Source organism: Sander lucioperca, chromosome 11 (assembly GCF_008315115.2).
Source record: "Sander lucioperca isolate FBNREF2018 chromosome 11, SLUC_FBN_1.2, whole genome shotgun sequence".
Taxonomy (NCBI): domain Eukaryota; kingdom Metazoa; phylum Chordata; class Actinopteri; order Perciformes; family Percidae; genus Sander; species Sander lucioperca.
In genome coordinates this window covers 35642411-35663974 of record NC_050183.1, presented here as the reverse complement: position 1 = coordinate 35663974, position 21564 = coordinate 35642411, and the positions used below count along the sequence as shown (strand labels likewise).

The window sequence follows — 21564 nt, the reverse complement described above, 5'->3', positions numbered from 1 at the left end:
TTGCCTATTTGGCAATTTGCCTATTTGGCAATTTGCCTATTTGGTATTTCTTTCATCCTTCAAATAATTATTAAAATAATGTCACATACAAACAATAATACTAACAACCCCCCACTAAATTGAAAACTAAACTACTCAAAACGGTAATGTCCTGATGAGATAAAGAATAAAACAATAAAACTCATACAGAAATATTTCAAAAATCTAATCTTATTCTGTATGTGGGATGTTTTCCTGAGATTTGGAGTATAAATGAAAACCAATGTTGGTTTTATATTCCATATATTGTGTTTAGCACATAGAACTCTCCTGCACATACTGGGAAGTGGCAAAGGGGGGACACATATGCTAATGTAAATAAACAACAAATGTGCAATAAAGAACTCATAGCCTTACAGAATATTATTTTGAAAATGTTTAATCCATACGAAAAAGCCCCTCATCTTCCAAAAATATTCCAGTTCTAAGATTCATTATCATAATCTCTCAGTGGAGGTAGTGTGACTTAATGTCTGTCATCTCATTGAAACTACATCTTCCAAAGATGTATTACAATATAGTTTCGACACTCTTTTCCTAAACAAATGTGTGTGTTTTCCACAAGAGAAGAATCAGCTTTAGAGCAACAGCGCCCCCGCGTGGGCCAATGATGACAGCACACTCCAGTAAAACGCCCTGTAGAAAGCGCCAGTCATGCAGGATGATGCAGTTTATAAGCTTCCGGATCAAGTCAAACACCTGAAAGAATAAATGTTTTTCTCTTTAATTGTTGACCAATAAAACTTAGGCGTGACAAACACTTCATGTTGTCTCGGATGTACACTCTAAGTTGTATTTACAGATTCATTTCTTCATATATCCTATGTAGCCACACCACATTATAATACACAATTATGCCAAATAACTATTGCAATCATTTAATCAATTGGAGAAGTCATTGCAGACCCTTATATACTACAAATATAATATATTACTAAAAAATATGATGGATATAGAGGCTAATTAAACCCCAAACCTTTTGAGTAGCCTATTTTCTGAATAAACAAATAGGCTCGTCAGGCTACAGTCACAATAAAGTCACTAAGCAGAAAGGGTGGACAAAATAGCATGAACACCTTCTGAAAACCAGTATATCTGCACTATTTTTAATGATGCTTATAAGATGCATAAACATTTGAAATAGGTATAAATTCAATGTTTTCTATTTAATTGTTGTGACCGTCAGAGGTGTTGATAAGACTGTAATTTGTGTGGATGCACCGTTAACAGGCCTACACTGTGTTATAGTTAGATGTTGTTCTGTTGTTTTGATAATGCATGCCATTGTGCGCCGTGTGGGTAGTTGCCAGTCTTTTTTTTTTTTTTTTTTTTTACAGTCTATGGTCTTTCTACTAAAAAAGCGTCACGGGCATGGTACAGAGTCAGACCCACTGACTATTTTGGACAGGCAACACGTGGCACTGTTTCTGGAGAGAGAGAGAGAGAGAGAGAGAGAGAGAGAGAGAGAGAGAGAGAGAGAGAGAGAGAGAGAGAGAGAGCACACTCCTCCTTCAGTCCCTCCAGCCACGCACACACTGGCAGAGCTGCTGTCTGCGTTGGGTTGTACAGTAGCCTATGCTGCCTGGCATTGTTTTGAAACTACCTGTCCTTAAAGTCTGGGATCGGACGGTGAACGAGGGAGAAAGGAGAGTCCAAGAAGAGACGAGATTTTGTTTTGGTAATCTTCTTACTGTGTAGCCGGAGGACAGAGATGATGGGGACCAAAGTGTGGATTGCGCTTTGTGCGCTGCTGCTCATTAACTCGGGATCCGCTAATCATAGTAGGTATTTTTTTTGTTTTTATTATCATTTTATTTAATCGCTTGACTTTGGGTTATTTTCCGGTTTCCAATTTGAGTAATTGACCCCCCCCCCCACCCCCCACACACACACACACACACACACACACACACACACACACACACACACACACACACACACACACACACCAATCTCACCTGCCTCCAGGCACCTGAGATTTTAACTGACAGAGCTGAAGTGAGTTCACAGTATGAAGTCTACTTACTTACACCATAAAGAGACAGTTGTTCAGTTGTTGAGCGTGAACATTTTCGTTCCTCCTGTGTGTTTTCTTTAAACCCTACTTGAGGTAAGAGGCAGACGAAATCTCCCACCTCCAGTTAATATGTTTCAGTTATATAGTCATACTAGCTTTGTTTCAAATCACAGTTTTATTTATTTATTTTAAAGATTTTTTGGGGGACATTTTAGGCCTTTATTATATAGGACAGGGGAAGATGTGATAATGGAGACGGAGAGAGAGAGAGAGAGAGAAGATGTGAAAATGGAGAGAGAGAGAGGGAATGACATGCAGCAAAGGGTTGGTGTTGAGCCTTTGGACATGGGGTGCATGCTCTACCAGGTGAGCTATCCAGGCATCCCATCACAGCTTCATCTACATTTTCTATTTGTTTTAACAGCCTCACACTTTATCTTTCACATCCCTTCCTCCATCCCCCTCCCTGCTTCTTCCTCTTTCTGCTTACATTACATTCACACTCCTCTCACACACCCCACATCCTGTATTTCACTCTTACCCACCTTCCGCTTTTCTCTCCTACCTGTTCATAACACTTTCTGTCCTCCTCCTACCTCCTCTCTTTTTCTCCATCAGTGCCTCTCACATAAAAGGAAAATGAGACTATTGACATTTGAAAAGATTTTATTGGGCAGAATTGTCCCATCAGCTCCTGCAGTTGAAATACAAATGAATAGAAAACAGCTTGGCTCCACCGGAGGACATTTATTGGCTGTAAATGAGAAGGGAAGTACATTGTGATAAATGACACCTCTAACTATGTGCAGCAGCACACTGTCATTGTACTGGGTTCATGCTAATTGGCTTGCCACTGTAGTACAGTGTGTAGACGTTATGAGCAGACTTTAAAGCAGTGCAATGCCGTCGGACTTTATCAAGTAAATTGATTGCATATTCAGTATAGAGATGAAATCAAAACCCAGGATGTAAGTCAGGGAGAACTTTTGTCTTGTATTCAAATATTCATTAATTCTCTTGACCATCTTAACATCTTATAATTTCTGTACAGAAAAAGAAATCCCTCTGAGCTTTTCTTAGCAAAGAACATTTTAAAAAATATCCAATCTTTCTCTGTTCTTAAATGTTATACGGTCAAAAGTTTTGTTTCTCTTATAACTTAGCCGGCCGCCTTTCTAACTAATCAATCACATTTTTAATTCTTCTAGAAGTTATTCAGTAACCTAGATAAAAATGTTTTAACACAGTATTTATTACAGTGCATAAAATGTGGAAACAATTATTAAAAACAAAAAAGATTCCAGTTATGACCTATGCAATAATATACATATAATACATTTATAAGAAAAAGTCCAAACTCAGTTATTTATTGTCTCATTGTGTCTGTTATTTCTGAAGATGGAGCCCATTTCATGTTTCATCATCAGGTTATATAACAATTTAAAGACTACACCTTAAAGTAACATGTGTCCTTTATTTCTAATAAGTTATTCTGGTTGGATGATTTTAAAATAAATTGGTTCTTTGTTCGCAATGCAATGTTATAATGTTATATGTAATTAGTTATGTTCTTTTCTAACAAATGTACAGTATTTTTTGTGTCTTTGAGACCACGTCTGCTGGGTACTTGTATGTGCATGACACCATAAATAACATAATTAACTATAATGAATTTAGGCTCTCACGTATAGCATAATAAGACCTAGGACCGGAAAAGAAGATGAGAGCCTAGAGACATGACATGCAGCTTGAGAGAGGTCACACAACAGTTGGTAGTAAACATCTGAAATAAGTTCAGATAAAAAAAAAAAAAAAAGGCCAAGGACAGTGTGCACGGAGCTGTCTTCAGCGTTTTCAATCACGCGCAGTGAAACCAGGGCTTATGGGATTTTACAGTTGCAGTTAGATGGCTTTCACACAGAAGGTATTACTGATAGGCACATCCGGCATTGAGTGTTGAAGCGGCAGACGTCAGCTTGCAGAGAAACGGTTGGCTGTTCCTCTTGCTGGCAGGGTTGAAGAAGTGAGCATGAGCTACTTCCCCCAGGTACATGCTGCATTGGCCTGGAAAGTAAGAGCCTGTAATATCTTGTGGTGAGAGGAGTGTGCAACAGTGGAAACAGTGGGTCTCTTTATAAATCTACTCTGCACACGCACACGCACGCACACATACACACACACACACACACACACACACACACACACACACACACACACACACACACACACACACACACACATATGTGCAAAATACTAATCCAGCGTTTGACCTACGCATGTCTAATGGAGCTAAAGTGAGGGAACAAGGCCAGTATTATACAGCGCATAGTGTGTCTTTTTTATCGTTTAGAGTTCAAACAGGTCTCTCTCTGAAGTGAGTGATTATGGAGGTAATGAAAGCCATCATGGCAGTGTGTTACTGAACGGTAATGACATTACATTACAACAGTGCTCTGGTCTTTATCAAAGGAGAGCAGCAGGTTGAAACAGAAATGAAGCTGAGCTAAAGATATCAAGACCAAAGCGAGAAGAGAGAGAGGGCGAGAAAGCGAGATTGAAGGTCTTTGTTACAGTAAAAGGATATTACGGCAAAAAACCAAAGGTTTCCTCACGTCTTATCAAGGCTGTACTAGATGTCACGCAAAGTCAAAGTAAAAGTCAGCCCTTATTTGTTTGCTCAGTACTCTGACATTATAGTTTACAGTAATGTGACTGTGTTTTATTGCAATTCTCAGTATCCATTCAGTGGCTCCCAACCTGGGGGTCAGGTCCCCCAGGAGGTCTTAAGAGAAATCCGAGGAGTGATGACATGATTAACAAGATAGGAAATAAGAAGCATATTTTTGCAACACAAATTTTCCCCGTTCATTTCTTAAATAGGGGAACTCAGGGTAGTTTTCAGGCCTCTAAAAACATGCTCACAACTCAAAGGCCCAGAGCAGCTTAATTTTGAAGTGTCACAAAGTCACGGGCCACCGCATTTAGCTCATGACGCAAAAGAACATCAGGATTTGCAAAGTAAATATAAACGTTATCTTCTTGTCCAACACTTTAGCAAAACACTAAACTCCTGTTTGGTCCAATGAAGCTGCTCACTGATCGATAGAAGACTACGGGTGTACTGAGCATGTGACTCTAAAAGTGCTGCACTGCTTTGCTGGACATTTTTCAGCTTTAATAATTGTTTAGATACAGTAAACAGTGGCCTGTGCTGACTGATATACTCTAAATTGATTGGAGTGTGCACACAGTCTGTTGTCCCATGTTTGCTTGGAATAATAAGCAAACAAGCTGTTAAAGACTCTGAGGACATGACCAGACACTGACCATTATCCACATTGGACTCTCCTCATCAGATGAAGACCATGCTGCTGCCTCCTCTGCTCCAAAAAGTGCTACTGGTGGTGAGGTGGAGATGGCTCCAGAGTCTGTACCTGGTTCTACCGTGGATCCCATCAGTTCTACCACACTTTCCAATCCAAGTTCAAGTACAAGTACAAAAGGGGAAACCATCTCTGTGACACCCGAACCAAAAAGAGTTAATGGTAACTATGCAACTCCATAATCTTACAATCCTGTGTTATTCACTGTAAGAAAACTGATGTGAATGAGTTACTTGACTAGTCAACAATGGGGTGTGGTAAACAAAGGTGATCTGATGTAGTAGTAGGTTTTGCCAGTAGGGAAGATTTGTCACACTTACAGTAAGAATAATTTAATAGGGAGCCCAGCAGCAGGTGGCTCAGAGTTTAGGAGCTATATTTAACAAAGTCCTTATCTCTTATCTCGGTTTTCCACGTCCAGAAGTGGGCCACTGAGTTCAGGTTGGTGTTGAGGAGAGAAGTGATTAAATGCTGTGTGACTTTTCACAAGGGGATGAGAACGGTAGAAGTGAAATACACCCCAACACACACACATACACACACACCAGTGCTGGTTCACACATTAGACTCAAACATATTCACAGACAAGGCACATTTTTAGGCACTTTTAGTTTATTGTATGTGTGGAGAGGGAGACGTTCATATAAAAGTACTGTTTAACTTTTAGTTTCTTGCCTCCATCCAATACAGTTGAGGTGTATTGATTTATATTTGTGGTGCCCACAGCATTGATAGTTATACTTTACCATTAGTCTGCAGCCACGCTAGCTCTGGCTCTGTGGTGCTTTAAGCTAAACGCTAATGAAAAGTCAGGGGATCACCAAAGTTATTACAATTCATCCTGATGGAAAGATATGTGTGCAGAACAAGTATGGCAAGCCATCCAATAGCTGTTGAGACTATGTCAACCTCATGGGGGTGCTAGAGCAAAAGTCAGGGGATCCCCAAAGGCATTCAAATGTATCCTCTGGGGACCATAAATGTACAAAATGTCATGGCTATCCATCTAGAAGTTGTTGAGATATTTCAGTCTGGACCAACAAACACTGCCATCCATGAAGCCATCTGTTTCCAGACAAAATGGCCCTTTTACTAATAATCCAAAGGAAATGGAAGCAACAGTTTTCTAGGGACTATTTCTTGGGTAGAAAGAAGTTCCAGTGTAATTTTTCAATGTTCTCCATTGTATTGGGGTGGAGGCAGAAATCTGAAATCAGAAAGACGAATAACCCTAACCTGGACTAATAAAACCAATATGATCTGCATGGCTAGATACCACCAGAAGTGAGAATGTGTTTATTTGTAATTTAGGTGAACTGACCCTTCTGCTGTCAGGCAGGCACTTCCACAAACTTCACATACATACAAAACACTGTTCAGCAGGCTCATGTTAGCTTGCTGATTAGCATGGCAGAAACCTCATTGCAAAGTGTCGCTACAGTATTTTTTTTTTTTTAAAAGATTATTTTTTTGGGCTTTTCCACCTTTAATTTTTGACAGGACAGCTAGGTGAGAGAGAGAGGGGGAAGACATGCAGGAAATTGTCACAGGTCGGATTCGAACCCTGGACCTCTGCATCGAGGAATAAACCTCTCAGTATATGTGCACCTGCTCTACCACTGAGCCAACCTGGCCACACACTACAGTATTTTTATATTTATGTTGTCTTTCTCTTTGTGTAGATACCAAGATCAACTCTACCTCAGAGGCTGCCCTTCCTAAAACAAATGTGAACCTAACAGGTCAGTCGACTATACGGCCTTCAGTCCCTCCTTCTGAGAGCCAAGCCCCGGTCGCTGACACCCCCCTTACCCCCACCCCCCCACACACAACTCACCCTACCGCTGTGGACACACCGACCACCATGGCACCCACGACACATCCTGCTGCACTTCCACCTGACTCCGTTACACCATCAAACCAGACCACTCACAACGAAACACACTCATCCACTCCTGTCCCAACGTCTGAGCCGCCAAAGCCTGACACTACCACGACTACTGTCATCGCCCAGTCCAGTTCAACATCCAGCACTAGCTCCTCTCAAAAGCCCCCAAATTCTGAGTCGCCGATGCTGACATCTCCACAACACACTCCGCAGTCCGACGGACATCCTGAGACCTCCAGCGAAGCCCACCTAAAGTCCACCATCAACCCGCCGAGCAGCCCCTCCGCGCAGGCCGATCCCCGTGCTGACACCCCCTCCCAGCTCAACATTGGGGGAGACCGTAAGTGCAAGATATGTTGTATGGCTCCTGTGTTGGTGTAGGAATTTGTCGTGCCTGGATATTGACAGAGCCAGAAGTAAATTGTCTTATCGACAAAGGCGACACTGTTTTTTTGTTTTCCAACACAAGCCTCTACACACACACACACACACACACACACACACACACACACAAACACCGCCTCCCCCCTCCTTCTGTCTGCATCTTCTACAAGCACTGTCACCACCAAGCACTCCACAATTATGGCTCTGTTTGGGAAGAGACAGAGGCAGTCATGGGACTTGAGGCCTCAATCATGCTTTGTTTTCTTTCTTTTTCTGTCCCTCTCCCCCTCTGTCTGTCATCCAAATGATTTATATATCTACGGTATGTTTCTGTATCTGTACTCCTTCTTAGGAGGACTTTTACCAGGATGTCATCACAAAAGAAGCAAAACCTGATCAACTCTTCTCAGTTGGATACAGTTGAAATATAAAATTCTCTCTGCTTCTCTCACTCCGTGTGGTTTTATTAGTCCACGCTTGGCACCTCGCCTCTTTCCATTAGCCAGAGGAGCAGGGAGCATTCACTGCTCTGTGGTTGTTGTTACTTTCAACCAGAGGATTTACAAAATAGTCTTCCATAGCAACATCCTTATACAGAAATAGGAACAGCCAAAAACGCAGACACAAACTCTTCCTGCACAAAACACTATACAAACACAGAGAGACATCAACATAGAAAGGTCAGGATTGATGATGTTAGAGATTAAACAGCACCCTTAAGCAAACTAAAACACACTGTAGTGTGTGGTAGTGCACTGTAGTGTATGCACATACTGTATAAACGGCTTGATTCTAATTATACAAATGTATTTAAAATGTTGCCCTACAAAATAAATTCACTTGTTCAACAGAGAACTCAAGTACAGGAAAGCTTAACATCGTCATCCTGTGTTTGACATTTCTTTCCTGGGCTACATGATGAACACTCGAGTTCAACATGCTGCTGCTGTCGGGTCTATATCCAGTTCCAGTCATAGCTTTAAACAAGCCTTTAAGAAGCTAAAGTTCCAGTATTTGCACCATGCTGAATCAAAGTGAAATCCATCTTTAACGGTGCATTGCCAGCTTGTTTACTTGGGCTACAGCGTGTTAAAGGAGGAACGTGCCCTGCTCAAGTATCTCCTGTGTTTTTTGTTCCAGCGACGATGGTCCATGACTCTCCCACATTAGACCCCCTCCTGGCTGGCCTGGTGTCAGCCTTCATCATCACTGCTGTCATCATCACTCTGCTCCTCTTCCTCAAACTGCGCCAGAGAGACAACAGACCAGAATTCCGCAGGCTGCAGGACCTACCTATGGTGAGCACCTCCAGGACATCCAGGCAACATTCATATTCACTCAGTCAGATATTGTTGAGCACAGATATACTGTTACAACTTACCAGTACTGGTACTAATACTTGAATATTATAATGATTTAAAGCTCAAGAACAGAACAACTGCAGCAGGATCCTTGCTTTGTACAGACTTACAGTAATGGATAATGGACAAATAAGTGCATTCCCTTTCCTGCAGAGAGTTAGATAAGACGATTGAAACTTGTCTCATATTTGTATGGTAAATATGAAGCTACAGCCAGTCGCTGGTTAGCTCAGCACAGAAAGAACTAAACTACTAAAAAAAAGTTCAATATCAGTTTAAGTGTATGCTATATTAGAATATTGTACCACTTTGCCTTGCTGTCAAACAGCACTGTTCAAGTTTACACTGGGGGAACTGAAGCCGTTATCTATGCTCTCTTTAAAACAAACTGTGAGGTAAAATTACTGTTTTTGTCAAAGGAGTCTGGTGGCTTTGACAAGAGCATCCACTTGTGTAAACTTAAACAGGGCTGTTTAAGGCCCCCTCTTACAAGCTAGCATGACATGGTACCAATGGATGCCATAAACCATCTAGTTTCATATGATACCAATATCTTTACTATAGCTTTAAAACGGAGACCGCTACAGCCGCGACAGTTTAGTTAGGAGGGCCAGGCTTAGGCTAGGCGCCCTAGAACCACCATTGTATGGTACCACAAAATCGATAGTATTGTCTAAAAATGTAGCACTTGCGACCAAGTAGATTGTGTAAACATATGTGTTGGCATATAGTATGTATATTAGCTGTGTATTTAGTTGTATTAGTTGTAATTAGTTGTGTTCCATTTTTCCATTGTGTAGGACGATATGATGGAGGACACACCCTTGTCCATGTACAGCTACTGATTGAGGCATGACTGAAAAATGTTGGCGACCAAATACTCTCCTTGAATCCAGGCCGAAGCTGCAGTGGTTGCCGAAACCTTCCTTAATATGCACCAAACAGAAAGAATCCTGGGTAGGTGTGAGCAAACATCTGGATCGCTTTCATTTTCCTAGATCCCACTGACATGTAGGAAAAAGGACATGATTGAAGCTGCAATGGACAAAGAAGATATGGCCCATGTTGGGGTCGTTTTTGCAAAAGTCCATTTTGGTGCCTGTAATTACAAATTAGGCCCACGCCTCTGTTGAATACTGTATGCTTAATATTTTTCAGCCCATCTTTTGGGGTGTGGGAGATGTATAATATATTTGGATTTCCCTAGCGTTGAAAAGGGTAGGTATGAAACACACCTGGACACAGATTCAGCCTGTCCCGCCAGACTCTTACCTGAGGGCACTCATCTAATTTCTTGGTTATCAGTTAGCGTTAAAAGGTCTGGAACTCTCACTAAGAGGCCAGAGAAAAGAAATGAACATAACAAATGGCCAGATTATAGTGTTAAAAAAAGTTGCACTTTACTTTTTCAGCAGTGGAAATAAATGGACAAATATGTTTGTGTATGAGAAAAAGTTTTGCGTGCATACGTAAGTGCAGGCATAGCAGTGTGTGCGTTTGTAGGTGTGCGTGAGACTGTTAAAGGTGCATGTGTGGATTTTTGAAGGCATAGCAGGAGATATATAAGTGTTTTCTCTTTTTTTCTGTTTCTGTGTTGAAGGTCCTGCTGCCTCTTGGCCTGATTTTGATATGTGCAGTGTGTGTTTTTTGTTTCTTTCCTGGAGTTTCATGTCCAGGAGAGAGTGCCTTACACAGTATAGGAACAGCTCTTATTGTATACTGTATTTATACATTCAAACCAACTAACTCCCAGATTTCAGTCATTCCCAGTGCTTTGTGTGATACCCATTTAAACACACTCAGGGCCAGGGACCCGCTCTGACTTGCCCGTGTTTGAACACTAGCCTTGAGCGTGTTCACCATTAGGCTCTCATTCATACAATGACAGTTGCAGACTAAAATTGGCCAGTGGCCTTTCCACACAAAGCTGGCATTGTCCTGTGAGTTGTAAATACTACTGATTGCATCATGCAAAGACAACTTTATGAAACTCTTCATCTTAGTTCTTGCTTTAGTGTTCACCAGTCACAAAACATACAAACATATTGAAAATGTTACATGGACTGACCTGACAGCACCTTGTTCTCTCACGAGACACGTTCACAAATATCCCGTTGATTATGCTGTGCATTAGCCTCGCTGTGTATTTGCTCTGCAAATGTGCAGGAGAATCTGAGTGGCAATGAGATACATACAAGATTAAAGGAAAAACCCATGTCGATAGAAATCAATAGGAGCTTGTACTTGTGTTTACTATATGTGCCATGAATAACAGATGGGTGACGAATTAAAGGGAAATCAGCATAAAATGTCTTAGTAATGCGTTGGGCCACAAAGTGAGAGTCTACAGAGAGCTTCATTGCATATTACATAAGTCTCTACTGGAGGGATAAACACCTAAAGTTATTCCCTCGTTTGAGGTTTTGAACCCACGTTTTTTTTTGTCACCCGTCTGTCCATCCAGTTCTAAATTATACACTTGAGATTTCTGATATTACTGTTAAAAATTTTAAGTATCCTGAATGCATAATGAGGCTTTGCTGCCAGATGTGGAATATTGACTGTTGGTGTTTTATGATTAAAAGTATTTTGAAACCACCCTCTGCATTTCCAATCTAAATCATTAACTGTTTGTTATAAACGGTTAATAATTGACTTTTTGACAGCAGGACCAACAAACAAAAGCGCCATCAGAACACAACACTGATCTACAGAAGCAACAACAGAAAGTCCAGCTCCTCTTTTTAAACTTCCACACAGACTTTTATTGTTGGAGACAAAACACAAAACATTTTCTCACAGACCTTCGATGAATGAATCAGTGCACTGCTTTACTGCAGCGCCACTGCAAAATACTTGGCAAATGCAATTAAAGTGCAGTAGAAGGATCTGATTCATCAGCCATTATCTGGCCGCAATAACAAATAAATGAGCCTTTTCTTCATTAAATATCTCTTTGACCACAATATTAACAGCTATACAAGGACAGCGTGTTAGAAGAGGTCTGTTTAAAAACTGTTACGTACTGCTCTGTGCCATTTACTGTTTTCCAAAAAGTCTTTTATTGACCAGTGAGACAATTTGTCTCATTAGATGAACTAGATAGTGTCTGTAGTCCCTTTCACCACCCAAGCCTCCATACCCACACGCCACTGAACACCTAACCTGCCTGTCAGCTCCCCTTTGGCTCTGCACTGTGGTCTGGGATCCTCAATGGGGGGGGGGTGTCTGGATGCTGAAATATTTAACAGCTTGACACCAAGCTGGCACAGTGTGACTCATGTCAGACATGACAGCATAAAAGGGACTACTGTATATAAAGAAAAGCAGTGGAGGTTGAAGGTGTTGGTGCCTTGGTAATGTTAATGGATTTTTTTTTTTATTTTTTTAATTCCTCTTTGTCTTCACTTCAGCTGCATTACCGGGAATCAAAACCCAATCCTCGTCAGATTTCTCCTGGATTGAAGAGTGCATTATGTCAGGAACAAAAGGCCATTACATATACATTACTCTGCAACACTGAAGAGTGTAGCTTACATAGAATACATGATCACAATAACTTTAAAGCTTACTGTGATTTATTACTGTACATCAAGTGATCAAAGGTGGCCAAGGTGCATATTCATGAAATTAAAGTTAAATAAATTAATGAATTCAAAAATGCAGACTTAAGGAAATATAAGCGTACTGTGGGCTCTTATTTTGCTAATCAAAAGCACAGGGATCAGTGCTTTTTTTTCATGGATCTCACAGCAGTTATAAGCAGAGATTAACTAAACTACACCTAAACATACCTAACCCCAACAATCTGTAATCATAACAACCGTAAACATAACTTTTTTTTTAAATCTTCTGCCTAAAACCAAACCTTGTGGTTTAGAGGACCAATCACAGTGCTTCTGTGTTTCACTCTGGCGGGACCCATAATTCATCTTCAGTGACTCGCAACATGGGTGCAGAGGGTGTGGCAAAAAACTGAAAACTTAATATCCATTGGGTGGCGAACGATTTAAAAATTCCGTGGCCAAAAGTTAAATCAGTCAAGAAATACAGTGAGAAATAAAGCTACTTACAAAAATGCCATTGTGCAGGCACACGGCTAGCCACCATCATGAAAACAGTTTCTGATTGCGAACCTCTCACAAAGAATCTTGCTTAAACAGCTGCCTGTCTCCTCAGTTTGTTCCCAGCACCCAGCCAGTGTGTGCATGTGGGGGCAGTTACTGCGGATTATTTAAAGAGGATTTGTGGCTATCACAGTCCTCTGCCTCTAGCAGATATCACTAACCAGACTGAGGGCAAATAATGCTGACTCTTTTGGTGGTTTGCTTCAGCATACTGCGGTAGCAGGAGTTTGGGAGCGTTACATGGGACCAGACAGTTTACAGAATAATCAGACAAGCAATTGAAAATCAATTTTAAAAAGAAGTAGTGCGTGATCCGTCCCGAGTTCCCTAACACTTCTGGTATTCTTACAAACAACGTGTTTAAAAATAGCATTTGAGAATTCCCCTCACTAAAAGAAAGTTTCCACACTGGCTTGAACTATGCAGCTCATATCTAAGCAGGTCTGTTAAGCAACGGTAATAAAATTAAGTTGAATGACTTAATTACTTGTTATTTGTATGTGCCTCTGTTGCCATGCCAAGTCTGCTGTTTGCCGTCCTTTGTTTCCTTTCCATTGAGACTACAATGGAAATAAGCCATAGCATTATAGTTATCCTGACTGTTTCTACTTTCAAAAGGTTCTGGTTTTCAGAATAGTTCTGTAAACTGATCAAGAAATGTCTTCATTTTGCTAAATCATCCCAAGGAAATTACATAAATCACTTTATAAAAAAAGGTCAGAGGTCATTAAGACTTAGGTCAGATCCAAAATCTGGGTTCACATCTTCATCGAGGAGATCATCACCATCATTGTCATCATCGTCCTCCAAATCTGATCCCGGACCAGCAAAGTCACTCCGTCTGGACTGAACGCTCAGACGCACTCGAGGCTTCTGATGAAGAGCTGGCAGAGGTGAAGACCAGAGAAGAGCATTACTTTGTTTGTGTGCGCGCGTGTGTGTGTGTAACTAAGTGCCTCTTCTGGGATTAGTCTGGAAGTCATTCAAATGTTTTCCCTTAACAACTGTGTACCATTATGATTGTGTGTGTGTGTGTGTGTGTAGGTGTGTGTAGGTGTGTGTGTGTGTGTGTGTGTGTGTGTGTGTGTGTGTGTGTGTGTGTGTGTGTGTGTGTGTGTGTGTGTGTGTGTGTGTGTGTGTGTGTGTGTGTGTGCGCGCGCGGAAACAATCGTCAAATTAGCCTGGCTTCATGGGCCCAAATCACTCTGGGAAACATTTAGAGCAAGCAGAGATCTTAATCTCATCCGGGAACATCAACCTTCTGTTACAGTAAGTCTCAGGGGTGAGCCGTGCATGCGCACACACACACACACACACACGCGCGCACACACACACACACACACACACACATATATATATATATACACAGGGTTCCAAATTTCCCAAGCAATCACTGTCTTTGCAGAAACTGTTGAGAGGAAATGAGAGCTTTACTGCTTTATCTGCAGATGGAAGAACACGGTAGGTCTACAAACTTGCTCACAATGGTGCTGTACATCTCTAGATTCCTCCCTTTTCTTTTATGACTCATTTTTTACATTTTCTTTCATTCTAGTCTCTTTCACTTCTTGGTCTTCATGTCAGGGAACATCCTCTAGTGATATATTTAAAGGAATAGTTCAACATTTTGGGAAATACACTTATTCACTTTTTTTTTGTGAGCAAGATAAGAAGATCAATACTCTCATGTTAGTCTGTTAAACATGAAGCCACAGCCAGGAGACAGTTCTCTTAGTTAAGCGAGAATTCCGGCCAATTTTTACGTTAATCTTGGTTGCTATAAATATGCGAGTACTTTCGACTGAAAAAAACCCGACCCGAATCGGTCCTAGCAAACCGGAGTTGCTGCAGCTACCTCTATGAGCTTCCACTGAGCTAAAACGGCAGTTGTCGGGGCAGGTTTTAGAGTACCTTTGTGCCTCTTAACAGACACCACACAGATTGACAATGTCAAGCCTCCTACTCACCAACACCAGATCGATCACACACAAAATGGATGAGCTACAAATACACATGGAACTGTTGCGTGATGATTATCCCAGAATAAGCCTGGCTGAACACACTTATCACGGACGGCAGCTAGCAACTAACAGCTAGCAGCTAGCAGAGCGAGCTAGCTACCGGCAGGATAGAGACAGGGTAGGTGAATTTAAACAATGTCTGTGTTGAAAACGCATCTTGTTGTCACGTAAGGGCCCTGTTCATGTTGCACAGACATTTTAATTGCATTTTGTGTCTGTTAAGAGGCACAAAGGCACTCTAAAACTTGCCCTGACAACTGCCGTTTTAGCTAAGTGGAAGCTCGTAGACGTAGGTGCAGCTACTCCGCGTTGACCGCACCGATTTGGCTCGTTTTTTTTTTCTATCGACTGTACTTGCATATTTATAGCGATCAAGATTAACTAAAAAATTGGCCGGAATTCTCCTTTAAGTAACATTTTCAATGCAGGACTTTTACTTGTAAAAGAGTATTTTTACAGTGTGGTATCCGTACTTTTACTTAAGTAAAGGATCTGATCACTTCTCCCGCCACTGGGTAACAAAACCCACCTAGCAGCACCTCACTAATTAACCCGTTATATTACCTTTGTTTAATCCACAAAAAACTGAAGTGTAAAAACATTGAAGTTTTACAGGGACTATGTGCAGGACTATTTCTTTGCTGGAAGCAGTGACTTGCTGGATTCCTGCCGTCACTGTGAGGCTGCAAGGCAACCAGCAGAAACTCTCGAACAGAAAGTGGTATCGATCCTCTCATCTGACTCTCATATTTCCCAACATGCAAAGCTATTCCTTCACCAAAGTGTATGCTGAAATGGCAAACACAGAGGAGTGCTGAGTCAGATCTACTGGGATGAATCAGAGTTGAAGGTTGAGCCAGATGTGTGGGAGAGGCACGGGAGGGGAAACTACATGTCCTATCTTGCTAAAACCGCCATCAGTCTGTGTCCATCTGGTGCCATGTGTAACATTTTCTCTTGGTTGGAGCGTGTGATCCAAATGTCAGCACATGTTTGTGCACATGTACTGTTGGTGGACAGAAGGCTTATGAAAATGATATGATGGAAACACGTGGTGTTGTTGATGACTCAGCACGCTGTACTTTAGTACCTGTAGGTGCATAAGACAATAGGGCTGCATGATACAAGGAAAATATGCGATAACATTGTTGGATGTCGCAATAACGATATTACTTGTGATAAACAGTGTACTTAAAGTTACTCAGTTCTGCAGCTTTCAGTATTAATGTAATAATACAACAAATTGATTGTTGAATTTAAAACAAATGAAAGGAAATCATTTCCAACATTCTTTTATTGAACAAATTGAAGATTGAATTAAATATATAAGAGGCACCACTATAAAAAAAAAGAATGACCATTACATTTTCAAGAGGAGTTTTCTGTTGATATTTTCTTTCAACCAACACAAAAATCTCGAAGTGTCTTTCGTGATACTTTGCAGCCTTTCACGATATGGTTATTGCGCGATGATGATAAAAAACAATATATTGTGTGGCCGGGTTGGCTCAGTGGGTAGAGCAGGGCAGGCGCACATATACTGAGAGGTTTATACCTCGACGCAGAGGTCCAGGGTTCGAATCCGACCTGTAACGATTTCCTGCATGTCTTTCCCCTCTCTCTCCCCTTTCTCACCTAGCTGTCCTATCAATTAAAGGTGGAAAAGCCCAAAAATAATCTTTATATTGTGCAGCCCTACTAGGCAACCATGCTTGGGTGCATTTTTTTTTTTTTTAATTCAGAAAGCATTCGTCCTTACCAGGGTCTTCCAGCCATGACAGATCATCTGAGCTGACCTCGGCCAGGCTCGGGGTCGGGCTAAAGTCTTCGGAGTCAGAGTCGGCCTCTTCAACTCTGGCCCCTCTACTGTGGCTGCCAGGGAGCGGGAGCGGAGATGCCCCTGAATCAAATAAAAAGACATGGTTAAATATCATCCTGTGTGTGTGTGTGTGTGTGTGTGTGTGTGTGTGTGTGTGTGTGTGTGTGTGTGTGTGTGTGTGTGTGTGTGAGCCAGAGAAGGAGAGATACTTGCCTGATGTGTGTGCTGACTGCAAAGGTGTTGGTTGACATTCTTTGAGAACAAGTCTCCTGACCTCCTCCTTCAGCTCGGACACAGTTGTTCTGTTGTAAAGAGATTCATTGCAAGGTAAGCTTAGTCACAGAAAAGGTAAACAAACACACACGTGCACGCACACTCTCCACGCATGTACCTGATCTGGCGGACCTCTTGCTGTGTGTGAGAATACTGAGAGACAGTCTTTGCCAGATCAGTGCTGTGAGTTCTGTAGCTGTCTGTGAGCTCCTCCAGTGTCTGATCAAAGCACACAAAGGAAAGGTTAAGGATCTGAAGAAATACAAAAGCACACATGCAGAAGCAAACATAACCTGCGTGATACAATGTGTTATGTATGTTGTGTGTGTGTGGTGTGTGTGTGTGTGTGTGTACCTTGCAGCTGTGTTCGTACTGTCTTCGGGTCTCTCTGGCCTCTGTCTGCTGGAGGAACACATCCTCCCCCTGTCTCCCTGTTAAGAGAAAAAGTAGAGAGAGCCGACGTTGTGAACAAGACTGTGCTTGCCTTTGCTTTGGAGGCCAGCATGGGGTGCAGAATCAATGAGAGGGCATGATGTATGTGTGTGTGTGTGTGTGTACGTGACTCACTTAGTTGTGCTTTCAGTTGGTCCACCTCTCTCCGCAGGTGTTCCAGCTCCTCTCTGCGGAGCTTTGAGCTGAAACTGTAACAAAAAAAAATAAAAAAGACAGAAAAGTGGTGATGAAGCTGTTTTGTTTTTTCTGTATTTGTCTTAACTGAAATTAAAATGTCACCCAGACACCTTACTAGCAGCAACCCCCCCCCCCAGCTCCACCCCTGATGCACCTCTCCTCCAGGTTGCCTAGCGACGTGGCTCTGGTTATGTGTCCCCGCAGATTGCTCAGCTCACGTCCAACCTCTCTCCTCCACTGCTCCATCCTTCTCTCTGCTCCTGGACTTTGTCCCCTCCTCGAATCCGACCTCTCACTTTCCCTCTCCCTCAGCTCCTCACGCAGCCTGTGAACCTCCTCTGGAAAAGAAGAGAAGTTACTGTGAAGAAGGGATTTTTTTATTTTTTATTTTCTCCTTTAGCAGCCTTGAGAACAAATCCAAATTATTTATTGTCTTTAATTATAAATGAATCCTCCCTTGGCGAGTGGAGTTGGCTTTTTCAGATAGTAGAGGGGTGGAAGAGTGGAGAAAGCAGGGGAGAGAGAGCTTTAGCGGGATCCGAAACTTAGAACAGTGGTGAGGCATCATTGTATACATCAACAGAAAATTGTACATGTATTCATTTAGCAAACACGTTTGTCCAAGCAATGTGCAATTGAGGTACAATACAAACCACATCAAGGAAGGAATAAAATATGACATCTTAGCATAATTAATGTGAACCAATTAAGACCATGTCAGAAAAACTTGGTAGTTTCTATCTCTTGCTTGTGACGCTGTGAGTGCTGATGGTCCACAAAACTGAGACTGAGTTGCAGTGAGGATTCTGCTACTGGTTCCACTCCCCATCTTCTCGCCTGAGATAAGCTAAATGAAAATGACAGTATGCAATCATAGTGAAAATGGATCAAAGTGTATTTAATGCAAACTAAAAATGGAGGCATTGTTCCTGTTTTGAGCCATAATGCAATGCCCATGTGTGTCATTTAAACAGATTAAATGCATAAGCAGTAGCAGTAGAGGCTGGAATTGCCTTGCCTTTTTTTGTCTACAATTATTTACATACAGTATATATAGCATTTCAACTACAACACAGCTGATCCAAAGTGTTTTATAAGATACTGAAAACTTAAAACAGCTAAAACAAGAGGTCAGCCAATTAGTAAAAGTGTGTTTTTTGGTCACTTTTCTGATTTTGTTAGAAGCCTTGCTCACGTTTTTTTTAATAAGGTTAGAAGGTAAGGAAGACACTCGGATGGTCCAAAAATAAAGACAGAATTCAAGAGCGGTTGATATGAGGGCACCAATAAGATTTAAAATAAAAGGACTGTAAAGAATCGGTTAGCTGAAATTGGATTTGACTACCAAATTATTGTTGTTTTTCACACTTAACGGTTCAATTAAACAACACAATATATTTTGAAAGCTACAGACTTATGTGTCAAAGATGAATTTGTGTTGAGATGCTGCAGCTCGAAAGAAACATGACTGGGTTCTGTTTATTTTTCAAATGCGACCTGTTAACTTAGTTTGGGTGTGACCACATTAAGCAGTGTTGAACCTGATAAGAATGCCTTTCTTCTAGTTGACAATAATAGTGTTGTATGTTTGAGGGGACAATGTGACCCAGTATAAACTGAGGTAAGTAGTCATGGTGCAGTAGGTTACCTTGTAGTGTCTGGATGTGACATTGTTGAGACTGTCTCTCCCTTTCCACGTCATGGAGTTTCTTGGTGAGAGACTCAATTGCCTTTAAAACACATTGTTGAATTCTGTCAACAACACTATAATACATCACATACTATTTGACTACTTTGTGGTAACTATATTTGATCTCGCACACCTGGCTCGGTTAAACAAATATTCACACACCTGGCTCTGTATCTGGAGCTGTGACTGGATAGCAGCTAGATCTGCCCAGTGAACAGATGGACTGAGGGATGGGGAAGGCTGTCGGAGAAGGGGGGCACGAGGAGGAAGAGCAGGAGGGCTCAAATCTGAATCACGAAGCCTCTCCCTCACTGGAAAAAAATCTGGAGAGGAAGAGGCATGTGAGGGAGGTTGCTCACAAACGGCTTAAACCAAAATCAAAAGGAGTTCAAACCACTCTCCCTACGATCCTTATCTGCACTTTACTGTAAAGGTTAAAAGGTTGGAAGTTACACACACACACACACACACACACACACACACACACACACACACACAAATAATAATTAAATGAAATAATTTCCCCTTAATAGTCATATTCAGAAACCGACACATAGTTCACCCACCTTCGCCTCCTTTGGCAAATTTCCCTGGTGACGTCAGTCTCTCCTGTGGACACATACAAATAATTTCAAACAATAGGGAATTTCCAAACTCTCACTATCAGTATGACTACATTACCCTGTTAAAAGTTTAGTGGAGCTTTACTGCCATCTACAGATAGCTCCAGTTATGACAATTTTTACTTATTTACTAGACCACAAGGCCACTTAGTGAAGGCTCTCCTACTGTATGTTGTATACTCCCTTTCACTGATATATATATATATATATATATATATATATATATATATATATATATATATACAAAATATGCTTACATGTACCGTTAGACCACACACTCTTTAGATTATTAGTTTCTGTTATTTCCAGCAAGGCTAATAGAGGGGAAGGCTATTTGGAGCTACTCACCCTCATCTTTGCAACGCTGCTATCTGCTCCTGACAGGATAGAGCTCAGCTGATTGTCCCAGTTCATGTCGGAGTTGAACTAAAAAGAAGTGCATCAAGTTGTCAAATGCATCATTCATTAGCATTAGTCGGTTAATTCTGGATCCTTGGTATAAAAAAACGTCATGCAAGACAGTGTTGTGTTGCCTGACAGTGGCGTTACAACATCAAAACCCCACTGTGGGATGGTGATACAGTAACTTTAGAAGTGTTTTGTGGCTTGTCGGTGAGGTTAACAACCTAGTAGAGATCTCTGACACTTTGTGTGAGATTAAATTACAGCAGGCCTGGATAAATGCACGTTTGTAGTGACGCTTATCAGCTGCTACTTAGGTAAATGTAGCCGAGGTGCAGGCTTTCTGATAATGTAATGAGCTCAGCCTACTTTATTGATCTCCAGGCCAGTGGGGAATATCTCTCAAGCTTCCAGGAACAGATACAGACTTAAACTGGAAGCGACGCAACAACCCCCTGCTCAAGGAACCTTGTAGAGTAGATAACGATATGCTGGCTAAGATATAGCAAAACACTAAACCCGTCAAGATAACGCAAAGGGGGCGTAGTAAACATTAAATAGCCAATGTTTTCCTATTGTTAACCTAAGCTAATGTCAGTTAACGTTAGCATCTGCTTCACGTTCTTTTTCCTGACAGCGTTCACAACGTTACGTTACTGTCATGGTTGGCAACATTATTATTGGCCGTTTCCTATACACTGAGTACTGTAACCCTATGAATATGACATAGAACCTGTCGCTGAAAACATAAATAATGTTTAAGGAGAACAATGCAAATGTTTATGTTAGCTGGCTTAGCAGGCTACTCACAGAAAACCTTGCGACTCCACTTTTAAATCCAGGAGCCCATAACAGTAACGTGATTGCGTATGACGTGGTCGCAGGGGTCTTCTGGGTATTGTAGTAG

At 41.4% G+C, this 21564-nt stretch overlaps 2 protein-coding genes across 7 annotated transcripts; one reads left to right on the top strand and one right to left on the bottom strand.

Moving 5' to 3' along the window:
• The first annotated feature begins 1533 nt into the window (after nucleotides 1-1533).
• Nucleotides 1534-11670, top strand: LOC116063241 (proline-rich receptor-like protein kinase PERK2). 2 transcript variants are annotated; one of them, XM_031318109.2, is made up of 5 exons: nucleotides 1534-1820; nucleotides 5413-5601; nucleotides 7122-7667; nucleotides 8852-9009; nucleotides 9873-11670. In XM_031318109.2, the coding sequence occupies exons 1-5, from the start codon at nucleotides 1751-1753 to the stop codon at nucleotides 9915-9917; spliced, it is 1008 nt and encodes a 335-aa protein (XP_031173969.2). In that variant the 5' UTR covers nucleotides 1534-1750; the 3' UTR covers nucleotides 9918-11670. The 2 variants fall into 2 exon arrangements, with proteins under 2 accessions (XP_031173969.2, XP_031173971.2); XM_031318111.2 differs by lacking the exon at nucleotides 5413-5601.
• Nucleotides 11671-11813: 143 nt separating this feature from the next.
• On the bottom strand, nucleotides 11814-21562 carry LOC116063236 (cingulin-like protein 1). Of its 5 annotated transcripts, none has more exons than XM_031318101.2 (13): nucleotides 21468-21562; nucleotides 20604-20681; nucleotides 20199-20241; nucleotides 19795-19955; nucleotides 19591-19672; nucleotides 18097-18280; nucleotides 17880-17953; nucleotides 17667-17743; nucleotides 17431-17531; nucleotides 17253-17341; nucleotides 16980-17120; nucleotides 13903-14083; nucleotides 11814-13759 (listed from the first exon to the last, which is right to left on the bottom strand). In XM_031318101.2, the coding sequence occupies exons 2-12, from the start codon at nucleotides 20667-20669 to the stop codon at nucleotides 13917-13919; spliced, it is 1185 nt and encodes a 394-aa protein (XP_031173961.1). In that variant the 5' UTR covers nucleotides 20670-20681; nucleotides 21468-21562; the 3' UTR covers nucleotides 11814-13759; nucleotides 13903-13916. The 5 variants fall into 5 exon arrangements, with proteins under 5 accessions (XP_031173961.1, XP_031173963.1, XP_031173959.1 ...); XM_031318103.2 differs by having other exon boundaries at nucleotides 11814-12528; XM_031318099.2 differs by having other exon boundaries at nucleotides 11814-14083.
• Nucleotides 21563-21564: the final 2 nt, after the last annotated feature.